General features: G+C 39.1%; 1 protein-coding gene, 2 long non-coding RNA genes and 1 pseudogene across 4 annotated transcripts in view; 2 read left to right on the forward strand and 2 right to left on the reverse strand.

Moving 5' to 3' along the window:
• LOC145425215 (uncharacterized) overlaps window positions 1-17,142 on the reverse strand; it is a 58,957-nt gene extending 41,815 nt beyond the window's left edge. The window contains exon 1 of the long non-coding RNA XR_013905883.1: window positions 17,093-17,142. This is a non-coding gene — a long non-coding RNA (uncharacterized LOC145425215). The remainder of the gene's footprint in view (window positions 1-17,092) is intronic.
• Window positions 1-20,907, forward strand: part of LOC145425144 (NACHT, LRR and PYD domains-containing protein 12-like) — a 596,587-nt gene that overhangs the window by 536,622 nt on the left and 39,058 nt on the right. Inside the window, exon 15 of the mRNA XM_080298036.1 lies at window positions 17,770-17,946. Coding sequence (XP_080154162.1) covers window positions 17,770-17,946 — 177 coding nt within the window. The remainder of the gene's footprint in view (window positions 1-17,769; window positions 17,947-20,907) is intronic.
• On the reverse strand, window positions 5,766-7,113 carry LOC145425187 (uncharacterized). The gene is made up of 2 exons (XR_013905848.1): window positions 6,925-7,113; window positions 5,766-6,542 (listed from the first exon to the last, which is right to left on the reverse strand). It is a non-coding gene; the product is annotated as an uncharacterized LOC145425187 (long non-coding RNA).
• LOC145426148 (protein NLRC3-like) lies at window positions 14,916-17,313 on the forward strand (annotated as a pseudogene). The gene is made up of 2 exons (XR_013906888.1): window positions 14,916-15,048; window positions 15,190-17,313. The product of XR_013906888.1 is annotated as a protein NLRC3-like (transcript).

Below are 20,907 nucleotides of genomic sequence, written 5' to 3' on the forward strand. Positions count from 1 at the left end.
CAGGCTTTATTAAACGGAAAACTTCCACAACAACCTCTAAACAGTGGTTTATGGCTTTTTGTCACCTGCAACACCATGTAACACTTGGATGTTAGATTCTTTTACCAGTCAGTGTTGTTAGCCCCAACCCCCAGGCTCCAGGTGTCTGAGCTCTAACCCTGGCTGCCAAATGTCCCCCTGAGGCCTTTGTGCCTTTTACCACCAGACTAAGTTTGTAGTCCTATCTACTAATATTATTTTATGTTTTATTATAGCACAAGTTTCAGTTAGGTTACTACTTTGACTTCCTCAATTTGAGCACATTTCTGACCTGATACTTTATCAAGCTTTTACTCGAGTGTTTTTGACACTAGCAGCTGTACTTCTACTTAAGTGAAAATTGCCTGCAATTTTGCCACCTCAGTTGCCACTTTTCTGGAGTTTGTACACTTTTTATATTGAAACGTTCAACGTTTTACGTGTTATCCTTGATCACAGTTCTAAACAAGTTAACTTTCTTCACTTCAAAGTAACCCAAAAAAGAAACTATATGTCCAGTTCTCTTTACTCCAAACCTGGTTTAAGGCTATGCTGTTGTTGTGATATGGCCATACAAATAATATTAAGTTTAATTAATCTTAAAAAAAATGGCTGCTTCATGGCTACCTGTTCAGAGAATTTGCAGACTTTTATGGAAACTGTCACAATGTAACACTCTCACTGTCAAAACAGGGTTGATCCATGTTTCTATGAACACTGATTAATATATCAACAGCTCTGAAAATCCTCTTTTTTTTAAGTAAAGCAGAACAGGATCTCTGTATCTCTAAAAATCCCAACAAAACTGGCAATCACCTCTAAACAAATGGAAGTAGTTTATGGATCTTTATCACCTGCAACACCATGTAACACCTAGATGTTAGACTCTTTTACCATCACATTTGCAAGGGTTTATGTGTTATCCTTGATCACAGTTCTAAATAAGTTAACTTTCTTGACATAAAAGTAGCCCAAAGAAGACAAATATATGTCCAGTTCTTTTTTACTCCAAACCTATTGATCGGAAAACATTATGTGATGCTGGAAGTTTTCATCCTATCCATCTGCAAAACAAGTTTACCTGTAAGCCAACACATTAGACGTAAGCAAATTTGTGAAATTCCTGAACAATGTGCTTTGTGGAGTAGCAGTAGTACTAGAACTAGAACTAGTAGTCCTAGTATTCTGCAGCAACCAGGCTTCAAGAGTGATCACTCTTCTGGCTTTCAAATGGTGAAAACATGTCACAGTCTTAACCGCAAATCAGAAATGTTGGTAAATTTAAAAAGGAATTTAAATGTCAGCTTTGACATAGACACAGACTTTATTAATGCCACACTCAGGAAATTCACATGTTACACATGATTTAGCTCACCTGCTAAATCCCCAGAGCAATAACCCCATCAGCATCATTAGCCTGAGTGTTGATCCTCCAGGTGAGCGTTGTTGTCAGTCAAAACCTTTTTGGAAACTCTTTACAAGAATCAATGTAATTATTTGTTTTACTTGAATCAAATGTATTGGTTTATATACCTGAAATAAAACTTTTTTTTGGAAACCCGTTACATCAAATAAAACTTTCTTGGAAAAGCATTGCAAGAATCAATCGAGTTATTTGTTTTTCCCCGTTTCAAATCTATTGGTTTCATTACATCAAATTAAATAATTTTGGAAACCCGTTACATCAAATAAAACTTTCTTGGAAACTCTTTACAAGAATCAATGTAATTATTTGTTTTACTTGAATCAAATGTATTGGTTTATATACCTGAAATAAAACCCTGTACATGAAGTAAAAAGTTTTTGATCTTGTAAGTTCTGGCTTTAATATTTTCAAACTGTGTCTCATGTGTGTGTATTGTGGCTGCTTTCTACAAAGTTGTGTGTACCTCACAAGTCAAATTATACATTGTGATGGAGCAGCCACAATACACACACATGAGACACAGTTTGAAAATATTAAAGCCAGAACTTACAAGATCAAAAACTTTTTACTTCATGTACAGGGTTTTATTTCAGGTATATAAACCAATACATTTGATTCAAGTAAAACAAATAATTACATTGATTCTTGTAAAGAGTTTCCAAGAAAGTTTTATTTGATGTAACGGGTTTCCAAAATTATTTAATTTGATGTAATGAAACCAATAGATTTGAAACGGGGAAAAACAAATAACTCGATTGATTCTTGCAATGCTTTTCCAAGAAAGTTTTATTTGATGTAACGGGTTTCCAAAAAAAAGTTTTATTTCAGGTATATAAACCAATACATTTGATTCAAGTAAAACAAATAATTACATTGATTCTTGTAAAGAGTTTCCAAAAAGGTTTTGACTGACAACAACGCTCACCTGGAGGATCAACACTCAGGCTAATGATGCTGATGGGGTTATTGCTCTGGGGATTTAGCAGGTGAGCTAAATCATGTGTAACATGTGAATTTCCTGAGTGTGGCATTAATAAAGTCTGTGTCTATGTCAAAGCTGACATTTAAATTCCTTTTTAAATTTACCAACATTTCTGATTTGCGGTTAAGACTGTGACATGTTTTCACCATTTGAAAGCCAGAAGAGTGATCACTCTTGAAGCCTGGTTGCTGCAGAATACTAGGACTACTAGTTCTAGTTCTAGTACTACTGCTACTCCACAAAGCACATTGTTCAGGAATTTCACAAATTTGCTTACGTCTAATGTGTTGGCTTACAGGTAAACTTGTTTTGCAGATGGATAGGATGAAAACTTCCAGCATCACATAATGTTTTCCGATCAATAGGTTTGGAGTAAAAAAGAACTGGACATATATTTGTCTTCTTTGGGCTACTTTTATGTCAAGAAAGTTAACTTATTTAGAACTGTGATCAAGGATAACACATAAACCCTTGCAAATGTGATGGTAAAAGAGTCTAACATCTAGGTGTTACATGGTGTTGCAGGTGATAAAGATCCATAAACTACTTCCATTTGTTTAGAGGTGATTGCCAGTTTTGTTGGGATTTTTAGAGATACAGAGATCCTGTTCTGCTTTACTTAAAAAAAAGAGGATTTTCAGAGCTGTTGATATATTAATCAGTGTTCATAGAAACATGGATCAACCCTGTTTTGACAGTGAGAGTGTTACATTGTGACAGTTTCCATAAAAGTCTGCAAATTCTCTGAACAGGTAGCCATGAAGCAGCCATTTTTTTTAAGATTAATTAAACTTAATATTATTTGTATGGCCATATCACAACAACAGCATAGCCTTAAACCAGGTTTGGAGTAAAGAGAACTGGACATATAGTTTCTTTTTTGGGTTACTTTGAAGTGAAGAAAGTTAACTTGTTTAGAACTGTGATCAAGGATAACACGTAAAACGTTGAACGTTTCAATATAAAAAGTGTACAAACTCCAGAAAAGTGGCAACTGAGGTGGCAAAATTGCAGGCAATTTTCACTTAAGTAGAAGTACAGCTGCTAGTGTCAAAAACACTCGAGTAAAAGCTTGATAAAGTATCAGGTCAGAAATGTGCTCAAATTGAGGAAGTCAAAGTAGTAACCTAACTGAAACTTGTGCTATAATAAAACATAAAATAATATTAGTAGATAGGACTACAAACTTAGTCTGGTGGTAAAAGGCACAAAGGCCTCAGGGGGACATTTGGCAGCCAGGGTTAGAGCTCAGACACCTGGAGCCTGGGGGTTGGGGCTAACAACACTGACTGGTAAAAGAATCTAACATCCAAGTGTTACATGGTGTTGCAGGTGACAAAAAGCCATAAACCACTGTTTAGAGGTTGTTGTGGAAGTTTTCCGTTTAATAAAGCCTGCAGACAAGCGATGAGCGGCAGCTAACATTCTTTAATCAAGACAAAGAACAGAAATCGAGCTTGGTGAGGGACTGCCATCGCTGGGGCAGAGGGTGAGCAGAGTCTCTCACTGAGCCTAGCATGGCTCTCAGTTTTGTCTTTCCCGCAAAGAAAGTTTCACACTGCCTTGCTATCTTTTACAGTGGAGAAAAGACAAAAAGACTCTTCCTGTGGAGTTGTCTGCTTCCCCCCCAACTTCCTTACCAGACCCCACTATCTGTTAAACTGTTTAAATGGAGTGTGAGGCAGACATGCTAAAACAGTGACCTAAAAGCATTACCAATAAACAATGGGATCAATACATAAATGAAAGAAATGCAGCTGATAAAAAAAAGCCATAAACTACTTTCATTTGTTTAGTGGTGATTGCCAGCTTGGTTGGGTTTTTTTGAGACACAGAGAGTGAGAGATCCTGTCCTACATTACTTAAAAAAAAAAAGATATTTTCAGAGCTGTTGATATATGAAGCTCTGAGCATTGAGTGTTGCATTGTGAGAGTTTCAGTAAAAAGCCTGCAAATTATTGCATTTATACTGGAGAGCAAAGAAAAATGAAATTCTACTTGTACTATGGAAAATCAGTTTCATAAAAGCTACATAAACAGAGCTGAAGAAGACTGCGTTTGTAAAACTAGCGGTAACGTCTGAGATTTATAAGTTATAAGACTGTTTCTGCTATCGATACAATTTGTGTTGTTAATCCTGAATGATTCACGGTGACAACATCATAAGAACAAGGTCATTTTACTCCACACACACACACACACACACATTTGGAAAATCACATAATTTGACCATAAAAATTCCCAGAATAATTAGTATTTGAGATTGCTGAAGCAACATCACTAAAGAAAAATATCCTTGCATGTCACTTTTGTTTAAAAATATAAAAAATGTGAAGTTTTTTTTTGTAAAACATAAAAACAACAAAACTTAAGACCTTAAGAATCTCCTTATGAATTTTGTGAATATCTAGATCATTGGTGTTTGGATTTGAGGGTGAACAGGGCGAACACTGAGGCTGGGTATTAGAAATACAACATGGCAACATGAGACATGTTAACTCTGAGAACACTAACATCTAGATTAAGGTGTGAGAGGTAAAAGCATAACAGAAGCTAAAAAGGAGTTCCTTGTCTCTAGATTAGTTAAAATAAATTGAAAATAAACTGATTTGAACACGTTTGATGCATTATACAAAAAAAGGTTCATGATATAGTTCACATGATCTAAGCAAGAGTGACTCGGAATCTCAAATGTTAAAGTACACTTACTGATTGTACTTTTACTACATGAGCTAATGCAGATGCTCTAAAAGCACGCTGGCTGAAAAAGAACCACACGTTTGGAGAAACTGTGCTGTAACTTCTCATACTGTGAAGTTTTCTGACAAAAGTGAATTGAAAACTTATGCTGTACAGTTTACTAAGGGGTCCTTTGCTGGGCCATGTGCAATTACACAAAAGAACAAGTTAAATTTCACCATAACACTGACTGGAGAAAAGCCCAATTGGGATTCTAATTGAGATTACAACTGAAATCAGTGCTGTGATAGTTAGTTTAAGATCACAACCTGATTTAAAACACAGTCTAACATCAACATTCTTGCCCCTGAAAATAGGTCAGGATGGCCGAAAAATGTACTTTAAAAATGAGATTTTCTTTTTGTTTCATTGGAACAGTAAAGTACCATAACAAAGAAATGAGTACACCTTTGTAGATATCACTGATATGGAGTTTTTCATGTTTTACATACAGACTTTCTCATTTAAACCATGGTGACTTAAAAGTTTAGCAGCAAGACACTTGTTTCCTTTGTTCCATCAAACATTTCTTTCAGCCATCTGTGTTTATCAGAGCGATATGTGACTAATTTTTTATTGAATCACCAGAAAGTACACAAATACAAGATTAAATATTTTATTTATTTATCAAAGATACATAATTACACATTGATACAATGAATAAGGTGTCTATAAAAAATTACACATGGTGTAAGAAAAACATTATAACATACAAATAAGTGTTTTAAGATAATCTGACATACTTTAAAAGCATAAGAATAAAAGTTTTTTTTTTAAAATCATGTTCTTTGATGATCACATTACATGTATCACATTTTTTAAAGCATGACGTAGGGTGTTCACAAAAACAGTTTTATGATTACTTTTTCCACAGTGCTTGTATGCCTCTTGCAAAACTATGTACTTATCACCATATGACATAATAACTCACGATTATGCAAGACCAGCCATGAAATGTCCGTCGCTTCATTACAATCATTTGTCCCCGCTGCTGCCCTCAGACCCAGTCTTCTGTACTGTGGGGTAAAATTGCTTTTTTGGTGGTTCATAAAAAATATCTCAAAAAGCGATGTTAGTGAGGGGACCAGAAACACTGGGTTGCAGAGCAACTGGTAAGGACTTGTATATTTCTGGAGAGTCTGCAAAAGCTGTCTTGCTCGTGCTCCTGATTGGATAAGTGGAGCCCGGCTCTGATATCTCACTGGTGGCAGCTAAAGGTAGGCATGCCTTGGAGGCGGAGTTGGTCTCGGGCGCAATCTTTCAAACGAGCCTCACGGCATTTCAGGCAACCTCAGGCCGGAAACAACATCCGGTCACTCGCGGTCAAAATCCACGCAGAGCTGGTGTTTCGCAGGGATCAGGTTAACATATCTGGGTCTAAAAATATAAAGAAAAACAACAAGACTTTTAAACCACGCAAACTAGCAAAATATCAAAGGAGCATAACATAACAATAACAAGATGACATGAGATACCTGATGAGGCCATGATAGGTGATGTAGACATGTAATGTATAAACTTTTACGGGAGTTAAAAGTGGAGCTTATATATATTTTAAAGTGTATTGTACGTGGGATAGGCTCCAGCGCACCGCGCGAGCCTGAAAAAAGGATAAGTGGAGGCGAATGGATGGACGGATGGTGTATTGTATGTGTTACAAACCATTGTGATATTTATTTATTTTTTTAAATGAAAGGATTGACAGAATGGTAAAAAGGAAAATGCAAAAATGTAGTTAGAGAGGAAGATTAACACTTACCGAATGATATGCGGATAAGGAAAGAGACGCAAGTTGCTGTTGAAATCGGCCGCTCCCTATGCGAACTCGCAAGCAGTCTGAGCGGTTCCAGTTGTTGATATGGCTGAAGGCAGGGGTCTTCTGGGACCTCGAGGGTAGTCTTAACCTCAGCGGGAGATCGTAAAAATCGGACCTGGAGCGGATTGGCTAACCGGGGTGCGAAGGGAGCGGTGCAATAGTTATGTGATTGGTAGCGGGGCGAAGTGAGGCGGAGTTGGTCTCCGGTGCAAATTTCGAACGAGGTAAGCAGCGCATTCAGGAGCAGAGCGGGGAGCGAACAAGCAGGAAAAAATTGTGCTCTGCAAGAAGTTGTGGATCGGAGATTAAGAACGAGGTAGAACTTAGAGTGTGGGTTGAATTTTAGAGCTTGCTAGTAAGAGGAAAGTTTTTGAAGAAAAAAGACTAAGGATTTTCCCTGTTATCGAATATAAGGTTTTTGGGAATAGAGGGGTAGCTAACAAGTTATTCTAGGGATTTGGAGAAATCGCGGAGAATTTTTTTTTAAAAGGAGTTTTGGCTTTGTTTGGCTGAGCATGAAGGGAGCCGCGGGGCGCTGAATTTGAGAAAAAAGACTAAGGATTTTTTCAGGATTTCCCCTGTTATCGAATATAAGGTTTTGGGAATAGAGGGGGTACCCTAACAAGTTATTGTAGGGATTTTGGAGAAAACGCGGAGGGTTTTTTAAGGAGTTTTACCTGCTTATGTTTCTAAGGAGGGTTAGGGGATCGCGAGTTTTTTCTGAGTATGAGTTTTATTCTAAATCTACAAATGCATATAAATCGAAATAAAGTTTTCCCCCAATGCATGCAGCATGTGTTTGTGGCCATACTGAACGTTACAAAAGCACAAGTTTAACTAAACAATTTTAATATGGTTTAATACATTTTTAAACACATGAGCACGGAGCCCGAGAGAGCACGGTCCGGAGACACACAGCCTCGGGCGCGCGCGGGCGCGCACACACACACACACTGACCCGCCACCAGATGGCGTTTTTTGAGCATATAAAAAATTAAAAAAAAATTTAATTGCTTAAAGAAATAAAATAATGCTATTTTGATATACAAGAAACTTTCTAAATAATCAATTATATTTTATGAATATTATATTTTTATGAATATCATAATTTTATTAATATCATATTTTTATGAATATCATATTTTTATGAATATCATAATTTTATGAATATCATATTTTTATTACTTAATTACTTCCTACTTCCGGAGCTCATGAATAATTTAATTACTTCCGGAGCTCCGGAAGTAATTACTTCCGGACTTCCGGAGCTCATGAATAATTAATGACCTGTCAGTTTGACGAAAGGGGTATAATATCACTCTCTCAGGAACACAAAGTGTTTGTGCCACGTGATGCTGCAGGATTTGTTAACGTGTCCATGATGGTAACATCTCCTGGTCTAACTGCAAACACATGAGCTCCTAACGGCAGCTATCACAGCCACACAGGCAGACTGTGTCTCACTGTTGCATTCAGGGACATTTGTTTTCCTGTAAAAAGCTGAACTCTAATCTAAGAGGACTGTTACTGACAGGAAACAGCTGCATTATCTGCAGTCTGTGTGATCACAGCTGCTTCAATCACTTTATCAGAGAATTGATCATTGAATAAAACATGTTTGTGTCTGCAGAGGTCAGAGGTCACAGTCTGCAGGATCCAGCTGTCCGTATGTGAGGAGTGACTGGTCCAAAGATCACCCTCTACACTTCAGTGGTGAACCTGGACCAACGAGGTCAGAGAACTGTGATGACTCCTTTACATGTTTGTGTTTCCTGGATAAATATGACCAAAGATTCATTAAAAAGATAAAAATCTTAGACTTTGTCCTGTAGCGCTGTGTGGCAGGCAGGATTGGACCCAAACACAACAGGATGAAGTCAAAGAGGCAGCTTTATTTCAGCTGTGAACATGCAAACAGCAGAAATAAGGAAACATAACTGTAGGTTTGCAGTGAATGACGCCTCAGCTCGACGCTCCACTTTGTCCCTCTTTTCCTTCTCCAAACAGCCACATCAGGAGTCTCTGATGGAGTTTTAAAATATTTAATTACAAATGTCCAAAGATGGGTTCAGGATACCTGAATCCACAGTTATTAAAGCTAAAATAGTTCACAGGGTTTGGACTTTGTTAGGTGACGAGAGAACATCAAAGTGTTTTTTTATCTTTAAACAGTATTTTTGTCACTTCAGTTGCTCTCACAGCCCTGTTTGTTATTTTACCAGAGCTCTTATGTTTCACTCAGTGCTCCCACCAAACACCTTGGAGGACACATTAGTGTGATTTAGATTTCATTGGTGCAAACACCAGTCACACAAGCTAACCCATGGAGGCAGCAGCAGGCTTTGTGTTTGGTAAAGTCTGCTGGCTTAAACTAAGAGAGTTTAGTTTGTTAGCACAAAGAGCTGTCAGCTAAAGCCTCGAATGCACTTTGAATACAGATGAACTGAGAAAAACACTTTAAATACAGCAAACAGTCAAACTGACAACATCTTGTTCTGCTGATCATCCACAGCAGTACGTTTAGCATTCATGCTAGCAGCAGGCTATGACTGTCCACAAAGCTTAATATACGTGTGTGTTTGATATAATGCCAACAAGTACAAATAGGTGTTCTTACAGGTCTTAATCACAGAGGTCTGATAAGTCTGGTGACTTTCACACTCAGCAGTTTTGCTGCCTTTTATTGTATATTGGCCTTTTTAAAGCCCTTCAAAGTCTCCCACATTCATACAGAGCTTTTAACACCAAACTCCTTTACAGTCCTTCTCCTCTCACACACGATCACACGACTGATTTGTCTGCAGCAGCTGTGTTACTGCTAGTATTTTATTATGTGTGTAATCTCCTCATATTGTTCCAGTGGTTTAGTTTGACTTCCTTCTGCAAACTCAGCTGCTCTGTTGCTGATACACGTCTCCATGAATATGATTGATCAGATGCTGCCAACACCATGTGTTTCATGTGAGCGCTCAGCTGAAACCCTGGGTTGACTTATCAAGTTAATAACAAGCTTCACGTGACTGTGAATGCTAAAGTGAATCCAGATAAAGGAAAAAGACCCTGCTAATGTTGGACTCACTTCTTAGTGTAGATCCCAGGAGGAAGTTCAACATAGCCATTCTTTGTGCTAGCTCGACCAAACCTGAGACCACAGTGCAGGAGAATGATCATCATCTGTCTCTGTCAAGGACATAAAAGTAGAGATAGTGTTAATTATTATTAATTAAATTTAGAGATAGATAGAGATAGATAAATTAATTAATTATTAATTAAAAGTAGAGATAGTGTCTGTCTCCTGAATCCAAACTGGAAGCTGGTTCCACAGAAGAGGGGCCTGAAAACTGAAGGCTCTGCCTCCCATTCTACTTTTAAATACTCGAGGAACAACAAGTAGGCCTGCAGAGCGAGAGCGAACTGCTCTAATAGGGTGATATGGTACTACAAGGTCATTAAGATAAGATGGGGCCTGATTATTTAAGACCTTAAATGTGAGGAGCAGGATTTTGAATTCTGGATTTAACAGGAAGCCAATGAAGGGAATAAAGGAGAAATCTGCTCTCTCTTTCTAGTCCCTGTCAGGACTCTTGCTGCAGCATTTTGGATCAGCTGAAGGCTTTTCAGTGAGTTTTTTGGACATCAATTACAGTCGTCCAGCCTGGAAGTAATAAATGCATGAACTAGTTTTTCAGCGTCACTCTGAGACAGGATATTTCTAACTTTAGAGATGTTGCACAAATGGAAGAACGCAGTCTTACATATTTGTTTAATATGTGCATTGGAGGACATGTCCTGGTCAAAAATGACTCCAAGGTTCCTCACAGCGTTACTGGAGGCCAAGGTAATGCCATCCAGAGTAAGAATCTGCTTAGATACCATATTTCTAAGATTTTCAGGGCTGAGTACAATAACCTCAGTTTGATCCGAATTAAGAAGCAGAAAGTTAGCGGCCATCCAGGTGTTTATGTCTTTAAGACATTCCTGCAGTTTAACTCATAGGTGTGTGTTATCTGGCTTCATGGACAGATAGAGCTGGGTGTGCTATGTCTTCTGATGATGCTGCCTTGGTGATTTTAACATCCATGTCTGCTGTGACTCTAAACTTCTGGTCAAGGACTTTTTAAATATTATTGACTCTTTTAATTTGACCCAGTGGGTTACTGGTCCCACTCATGAAAAAGGTCACACACTAGACTTGGAGCTTTCCCACGGGCTGGATGTATGCATTACAGAAATATCTGAGTTGGGCATCTCCAATCATCTTCCTGTGTTGTTCACAGAGATGGACAGTAACGCGTTACAAGTAATGCGTTACTGTAATCTCATTACTTTTTTCAAGTAACGAGTAAAGTAAGGGATTACTATTGCAAAAACGGTAATTAGATTACCGTTACTTTCCCGTAGGAACGCTGCATTACTGCGTTACTAAAACCATGATTTTTTGCGAGAATGTCTCACGACAGTGACGTAAGCGAGTGCGCCGTTAGTGACAACAGCTGTGTGCAGATTAACAGTGGATCATATATCGAGTGCAGGAGAGAGTATGAGCGTGCAGCGTTTAAAGCGTGGAAGTACTGACCTTACTTTGAGTTTGATTCCATAAAAAGTGACAAAACCATTAGTGTCCGTTGTGCGTGGGAAGAAAACTTCTTTTTACAGCGAAAAAAACCCCGAGCAAGCACCGAGTGCGCTATGACGTAATGGGAAACTCACAGAGAAACTCACGGATTCTTCCACTGACCGCTGCACAGCTGCACCAGGGTAAACCTCCGCCTACCCCACTCCTGCTTTACAGGTGAAAATAGAGCAACAGGACCGCTGAGTCTTTGACTTTACTTATTTTCTGCTGTGTTTTACTTGCATCTATTTGAAAGACTGAGTGTAAACACAACAAATATTTTATTTTATGTGCTGGAATGTGTAGAAAATAGGTTTAAATGTTAAACTAATTTATTCAAGTCAGAGAATGTTGCATATAATTAAATTTTGCTTGATGCATAAAGTTAAAAGATTAAAACTAATAAAACAAGTTAAAAAAAGAGACTTTTCCCATTTGATTACATTTTGTATGATGGATTATGCAGAAAAAGTAGAATTGGGCTGAAAGATCTATCGCTTTATCACCTCTTCAGGTTGTAAATCGTGTTTTTAAAATGTCACTAAGTAACTAAGTAACTATGTAATTAATTACTTTTGAAAATAAGTAATCAGTAAAGTAACAGGATTACTTTTTGGGGGAAGTAATCAGTAATTAGTTATTGATTACTTTTTTCAAGTAACTTGACCAACACTGGTTGTTCACTCTAACTATGCGCCGCTCGGTAGATAAGCCGTGTGCCTCAGCGCGTAAAAAGCGAGCGCTTAATGCTCTAACAGCGCCGCTTTTTCTGTTGTCTTTATGGACTCTGGAATAATGAACTCCAGCTGTTAAAGTGCTGACGACCTTTCGGACTTTCTTCTTTCTACCTGCACTGATATTTTGGACTCCGTTCAGGACTCTGCGCGCTCAGCATTTATCAGAGCTGTGGTTGAATGAACATACGCGCTCCCTTAGACGTGACTGTAGACGCGCTGAAAGGAGATGGAAAAAGGACAGAATGTATGTTTCTCTACAGATTTTAAGGACTTTCTGTCTTTCTGCTCACCAAGAAGCTGTAAAACCTGCAGACACAGTTTGTCTTAAACTTAGTGTCAGTAAACAGTCACAGGCCTCAGGTACTTTTTAATGTCCTCAATCGCTTTCTTCGTTCACGTGATAATGTCGGAGTCATTTCTTCACCAAGTATTTGTGATGATTTTTTAGCATTTTTAACAACAAGCTTCTATCTATTAGGGCTCTTGTCTCGCCGACTGCTGCCTCAGATCCGAGTCTTTCTCCTGTGTGCTCAGCTGTCTTAGAGCAGTTTGATCCCGTCTCCCTTAATGACTTGACTGCAGTAGTTTGTAACCTAAGATCATCACACTGCCCCTCTGATTGTCTCCCCCCAACTACTCTTTCAAGGATTGTCAGGTTGGAGATTGGCCTATAATTAGCTAAGACAGCTGGGTCTAGGGATGCTTTTTAAGTAAAGGTTTAACTACAGCCAGCTAGGGATGGGTACCGTTTAGATTTGAAAACCTGCTAAATCAGAATCAGTTGCTGATGATGGCTTTTTTCTTTTACATTAATCACGTATAATCTTAACTCAAAGTGAACATAGACTTTATTGAAGTAACTCAGATCAGCCAATTCAAAATGCTAATTCAATCAACTCTGAGTTTATGGCTAGACTCAGTTTGTTGGCCCTGCACCTTAAAACTATTCCCTGTTTGTCCCTCATGTTTTTTGGATATTGTTTTCACATCTCATGTCACGGCTAGCAGGGAGAGCCATGTTGAATTTAATCAAGGACCCAAGATGCTGACACTGCTGTGAAGTGAGTGAGCTTTATTGAAAAGGTGAAGTGCAGTGGAGATGGGCTGTGCAGAAGCTAAGATAACCTCTACTGAAAAAACTAAAAAACTAACCTGAAACCTTAAACGGAGACACAGGGAGACAACACAGACGAACCAGCAACAAGCAGGAGAAAACAAAGGGCTCATATACACAAAAGAGCCATCAGGGAATGAGAAAAGGGAGACACAGCAGGATTCATTGGACGTAACCAGACAAGGGGAAGCAAAAGTAGACACACTAACATAGGACATGGCACTGTCAAAATAAAACAGGAAGTGAACACAGAGACACAATACTAACACAGTACAGAGGGAACACAGAAACCAAAACCTCAGAACTAGAAAATCTTAATCAGAATGAAATTGTAACAAAAGACAATAACAATCAAAACAAAAGTACTGAGTCCACAGACTCGGGACATACATCGGCTCAAACTGTGGTCATAAATATTTTGTACTTGTAAATCAGACTGTGTAGTTGTGAACTGAGTTTTGTAACATTGTAAAACAAAATATCTGAAAAGTTTATGTTTTTGCGTTCATTGATTTGTGTGTAAAAATGTAATAAATGTAAGAAACATTAGAACTACTTTTGCTGACACAAAGTTTGGCGAGCACTGCAAGTTGTCCCTTTAAACCAGTCACTGATATAAAGAGAGCACCTTGTTCCAGGGCATCTGAGCATGGAGGGAAAGCTTTATGCAGGAGATGGTAAGAGCTGTTGGGACTAAAGAAACTGAGCAGAAAACTACAGACATCTGGAAACTGAGTTGTTAATTCTCAGTGGGATCACCAGGACTAGCAAAGCTTCACCATGACAGTCATCTGATTGACTGAACCCATCCAAACATCACTTCATGGACCTTTAGCTTGTGTCTGTGTGTGGACAGACATAACATGAGCTAATTATTCATTACTCCTCCACAGAGTGGACCAGCAGAGAGCAGAGGTTTCCACTGGTCAGTCTGCACAGCAGCATCAAACACACCTGGACTCTGTGGTTATGGTTTGTAGTACTACGTTTACATTTGTTCTTTTCAGTCACCTCTATGCTGCACTTTGTGGACCAGAGGATTGTCAGTGTGTCCAACATAAATCAGAGTTTGGGCTCCATGATTTCAGTCAGATTGGGGTGACTGTAGCTCAGGAGGTGAGCAGGTCAGCTACTAGTCAGAAGGTTTGTGAATCAAACCCTGGCTGGCAAATGTACTGGGTAACGTACTAAACCCAAGCTGCCCTCTGATGCATCCATCAGAGTGTGAAAGGAAGTATTTAAGCATAGAACAATGTGCTTGGTTGAATGAGGCATGTTGTATAAAATGCTTTGTGTGCACAGAGTATCAAAGAGAGCTATATAAGAACCAGTCCATTTACCACTGGGTAATTCATATAGTCTTCTTTTCCAGCGGCTGGAGGACAACATCACCATGTTTGTGAAGAACGAGCTGAAGAAGATCCAGAAGCTTCTGAGTCCAGATCACCCAGAAACTTTAAAGAGCCAGATGGAGGATGAGGAGATGTTTGAAGGTGAGGATGAAGATGAAAGAAAGAGCTGCAGAGAAGCATTTCTGAAGATCACACTCCACTTCTTGAGGAGACTTAAGCAGCATGAGATGGCTGACCATCTGCACAGCAGTAAGAGAATTTCTCTAAAGACTGAATATTGATCTTTCCTAATAGCTCAAGAAATGGACCAATAGACATTCATCCTTTCAGGGTACTGAAAGGCTGTGATATTTATTATATAATATTTGTTTCCCAATGTCTTACCTTCAGAAATATTTGCTCCACTCCATAAACGTGAACTTAAAGCCCAACTGAAGAAGAAGTTCCAGTGTGTGTTTGAGGGGATCTCTAAAGCAGGAAGCCCAACCCTCCTGAATCAGATCTACACAGAGCTCTACATCACAGAGGGAGGGACTGCAGAGGTCAATGATGAACATGAGGTCAGACAGATTGAAACAGCATCCAGGAAACCAGACAGACCAGAAACAACAATCAGACAAGAAGACATCTTTAAAGCCTCACCTGGAAGAGACGAACCAATCAGAACAGTGCTGACAAAGGGAGTGGCTGGCATTGGGAAAACAGTCTTAACACAGAAATACAGCCTGGACTGGGCTGAAGACAAAGCCAACCAGGACATCCAGTTCATATTTCCATTCACTTTCAGAGAGCTGAATGTGCTGAAAGAGGAAAAGTTCAGCTTGGTGGAACTTGTTCATCACTTCTTTAATCAAACTAACGAATCAGGAATCTGCAGGCTTGAAGACTTCCAGGTTGTGTTCATACTTGATGGTCTGGATGAGTGTCGACTTAATTTGGACTTCAACAAAACTAAAATCCTGACAGAAACCAGAAAGTCCACCTCATTGGATGAGCTGCTGACAAACCTCATCAGAGGGAACCTGCTCCCATCTGCTCGCCTCTGGATAACAACATGACCTGCAGCAGCCAATCAGATCCCTCCTCAGTGTGTCGACATGGTGACAGAGGTGAGAGGGTTCACTGACCCACAGAAGGAGGAGTACTTCAGGAAGAGATTCAGAGATGAGGAGCAGGCCAGCAGGATCATCTCCCACATCAAGAAAGCTCGAAGCCTCCACATCATGTGTCACATCCCAGTCTTCTGCTGGATCACTGCTACAGTTCTGGAGGATGTGCTGGAAACCAGAGAGGGAGGACAGCTGCCCAAGACCCTGACTGAGATGTACATCCACTTCCTGGTGGTTCAGGCCAAAGTCAAGAGGATCAAATATGATGGAGGAGCTGAGACAGATCCACACTGGAGTCCAGAGAGCAGGAAGATGATTGAGTCTCTGGGAAAACTGGCTTTTGATCAGCTGCAGAAAGGAAACCTGATCTTCTATGAACCAGACCTGATAGAGTGTGGCATCGATATCAGAGCAGCCTCAGTGTACTCAGGAGTGTTCACACAGATCTTTAAAGAGGAGAAACAACTGTACCAGAACAAGGTGTTCTGCTTTGTTCATCTCAGTGTTCAGGAGTTTCTGGCTGCTCTTCATGTCCACCTGACCTTCATCAACTCTGGACTCAATCTGCTGGAAGAACAACAAACAACTTGGAAGGTGTTTCAAACAAGAAAATCTTCAAAGAAATACTTCTACCAGTGTGCTGTGGACAAGGCCTTACAGAGCCCCAATGGACACCTGGACTTGTTCCTTCGTTTTCTCTTGGGTCTGAAGACTAATCAAACTTGTTTGCAAGGCCTGATGACACAAACAGGAAGTAGCTCACAGACCAATCAAGAAGCAGTTCAGTACATCAAGGAGAAGCTCAGTGAGAATCTATCTGCAGAGAAAAGCATCAATCTGTTTCACTGTCTGAATGAACTGAATGATCGTTCTCTAGTGGAGGAGATCCAACAGTCCCTGAGTTCAGGACGTCTCTCCACAGATAAGCTGTCTCCTGCTCAGTGGTCAGCTCTGGTCTTCATCTTACTGTCATCAGAAAAAGATCTGGATGTGTTTGACCTGCAGAAATACTTTGCTTCAGAGGAGGCTCTTCTGAGGCTGCTGCCAGTGGTCAAAGCCTCTAAAAAAGTTCTGTAAGTTATAAAGTTTTTATTATTTAATTTGGTTGGTATGTTATGGAAAAACACACTGCCATCAACTTCTGTTTTGTTTTTGTCAAAATCACTGTAATATAATCACTGTACCTTTATATACACGTGACTTGTATTAATGCTGCTGCCCTCTTGTGGCTAAAGTGTAATTATGTTCTTGTTATTAGGGAGGATTTGAGAGTAACATGCCAAGTGAGTCAGCACCTTTGCTTTAGCTTAAAAAATCCAAATTCTTACGTCATCAGTTATAGTTGCATGTATTCATTATCATAATTTAACCTTTAATATTGATGTCTTAAATTTATTTTGATTGAACTAGCAATAATTTTATGGTTGTATTAAATAAATAAATCACTAATGAATTATTTATTTTAGTAATTAATTATAAAAATATATTGATAATTAATTATCAGTTAATTTCATTTAAAATAATTCATTATTTATTTATGTACAATTCTAATTAGTTAATTACATATTTAATCAATTATTGGTTTGTTTTCTATTTTAATTATTTTACTGAAAAACACGACTTTTTCAAGTCTTTGTCCTGTTTTTATGATAAATGTACGACTTTAATGTGAAACATTCAGAGTTTTTTCTCTTGTTGTTTTTGTTTGAAGCTGCTTCCTGTTGGCTTCAGCTGTTGGAGTTTCCATTTTCTAAACTTCTACATTCTGAACCTTCTTCATCTCTGAACAGATGATGAAACACTGAATGATTTCAAGCTCACACTTTTTCTAATAAACTTACATCTTTCATTCTTTATACAGATTGGAGAGCTGTGGTTTGTCAGAGATCAGCTGTGATTATCTGGCAGCAGCACTGAAGTCCAACCCCTCCCATCTGAGACAGCTGGACCTGAGCTGCAACTACAACCTGCAGGATTCAGGAGTGAAGCATCTGTGTGGTTTCCTGGAGAGTCCAGGATGTGGACTTGAAACTCTGAGGTCTGTCAGTATGTTTTAGTTGTGCTGAGATGAATATGATGTGAAAGTTGTGCTGACACTAAACTGCAGACATCAGGCTGATATTATACTGATCCACACTGAGGATCTTCATGGTAAAGTCTGTTTTCTTCTTCTCTGGTTTAGTCCATTGACTGCAGCAGAACAATGTTCACATTTCAAACAGTGAGACTCAACGTATGGCCCGCGGCCCACACGCGGCCTGCCCACCTTTCCTGATTCAGAGAGAGGGGACCCTGATGAACTGTGTAGTGTTCTTCCTCACAGTTCTAAGTATCAGACACAACAATGAATAATCCACAGCTGACTGTCTTTAGCAGGTCAAAGGTCACGGCACACAGCAGACAGTGGGAAATAGTATAATTCTGATCATTTATCAGCACATATCCATATGTATAAAAACAAAGCTGACACTGTGAGACTTGATCACAGGTGTGATCATCACAGCAGAGGCCTTTGTGTCAAAGTCACTGAGGATCAAACAGAAACACATGAAGCAGATTTTCCTGTTCTGGCTTTTTATAGCAGATAACCTTCAAAATATTCTGCAGTCCATCAAAAACTGAAGCAAACCATGAATCAACATGTGAACATGAGCTGATGCTGCTGAAGGGAAGCAAAGTTACAGAGGTTTGATTACAGACACAGCTGAGAGTTTGTAATCTGTCATCATTTTAAAAGGTTTACATTTCTTCAGTATTGAACAGCAGAAATGAGGCTTTGTTTTCGGAGGCCGACAGCAGTGAACACAACAGCAGACTGGTGCGTAATAAGCAGTGAATGATGCAGGAAACAGATTTTTGAAGGGAAACTGTTCTTGAAGTACACTGAGAGAGAGAGCTGTGCAGGAAGTAAAGGTCAAAGTCAGAGAGAATTCATGACGATGTTCATCAAACGTAAAGCGTAGTTTGGATCTTCTTCTGCTGCTGCTTCACTCAGTTTTGGTTGGAGACAGATGAAACCTGCAGCTTCAGGATCTGTGAGCTGTCCACTTTCAGCCCCGACGGCGTGTCCGTGTACGTGACGTCGAGTGAACGATCCACGCTCTGTGTTTCCATCTTTGTGTGTTTAGCTGCTCTCATTTACTGTTTTATCTGTTTGCTTGTTGTTGAAATACTTTTGGGAGCTTTAACCTGAGATTCTGGCAAAATACATTTATATTAAAAATCGATTCAGGATTGAATGAATCAACATCGCTTTATTCAAATTAAAACCATTTAAATAGGAAATAGGGTTTCAGGAGGCCAGGTTTCACAATGAACCCACCTGAAACTCTGGCTGATCGGGGCCCGCACCCAATTTCACACCTTGGCTCAGGTGATTAGAGGATCATCAGGGGGTCCTTTTGTCCCTCTGTGGGGGTCACTCCCACTAGGTTTATATCTGGGACTCTCCACCATTTGACCTTAGAACTGAAGAAGCTTCTCGGATGAGAGGTGAAACGTCTTCAAGCAACTTAAAGAAGTCCAGACGCTTTTCTTTGCAAGCTCCTTTGACAATAAAGTGAGTGTAGAAACAGTTATGATAAATAAATATTCAGATAAATAGAGAAATACAGAAATATAGGTATAAATTGTTACGAAATCAGTTTTACCCCGGTCCTTTTATTCGTCGAGGCATCCAGAGACGGCACCAGAACTCAGTAGTTATTTCACAAAACTTTTATTCATCTTCATTTAAGAATAAGAATCTTTACTCTTTAATGTCACAAATTCCTCTTTGTATGTAACATAACAACATACATGATACAGCTGCAGCAAGTGAGGCGAGGAGAGAGGCAGCAACAAGAAAACTGGAAGAAGGAGACCAACAACACCACCTGTGGAAATCTTTCTCCAATCAAGCGTCATCATATCAGCATTTCATCAAAAGCACACATGCTCCGACCTGACAATGCAGAGCTGTGGCAAAATCATTGAAATCATTTATTAAACAAATGAGTGCATCAAAAATAAGAGTGGAGCTGCAATGAAAGAGAAGTGAACTTTCTTCAGTTAACACAAAGTTTTCCCTTACAGGTGACATTTAATTAAAGTGACTTTATTACCACACACACATTCAGAGGCAGTCTACAGGAGCAGAGCTGCAGCTATTCAGCAAATGTCTCCCTGCAATCCTCACTGCAACACCTACATGTGAAAATGAAACCACCTCTACTGTTCACACATGAAACGTCGTGTGAAGAACCAGTTTTCCTCAGATCTCTGTTTTAGTAACTCTGAAGTCTGAACTTTTGATTTTTGCATCCTGTTTGTGATGATAACTGTCAGTGGATGATTTTGATCCCAAAGAAATCTTTAACACACATGTAGTGATGGGACGTGTGCACTGAAACAATGGTTAGGAAACAGAAACCGCCTGAGAATCTGCTCATGTTTAAGATTTCTTCTTTACAAACATTTTCTATGGCTGTTCCCAGTATGACCAGTGATACAAAGCATGGGAAATGGGGATTAGTTCATTCAGACAAATACACTTTTTAAAATGTAAAAATAAAGAAATGAATCAATAAAATAAAAAGTCAAAGAAATAAAAAATAAGGCGTCTGTCTCACTGTATCCATGGCAACAATTTACTTCCTGTTCCTTCGTATCAGAACCACATCTTTGAAATCAAAACATTTAAGATTCAAATTCAACCACAGATGTGTTCAATTAAATATTAAATGAAGCAGTGCAATGTTTTTATCACTATCCAAGTTTGAGCTCTAAGTAGAAGATTTAAAAAAGCAACACACACACACACACACACACTCACACACACACACACTCACACACACACACACACACACACACACACTCACACACACACACACACACACACACACACACACACACACACACACACACACATAGACACACACACACACACATAGACACACACACTCACACACACACACACACACACATAGACACACACACACACACACACACACTCACACAC

This window comes from Astatotilapia calliptera, chromosome 3 (genome assembly GCF_964374335.1).
Source record: "Astatotilapia calliptera chromosome 3, fAstCal68.1, whole genome shotgun sequence".
Classification (NCBI taxonomy): domain Eukaryota; kingdom Metazoa; phylum Chordata; class Actinopteri; order Cichliformes; family Cichlidae; genus Astatotilapia; species Astatotilapia calliptera.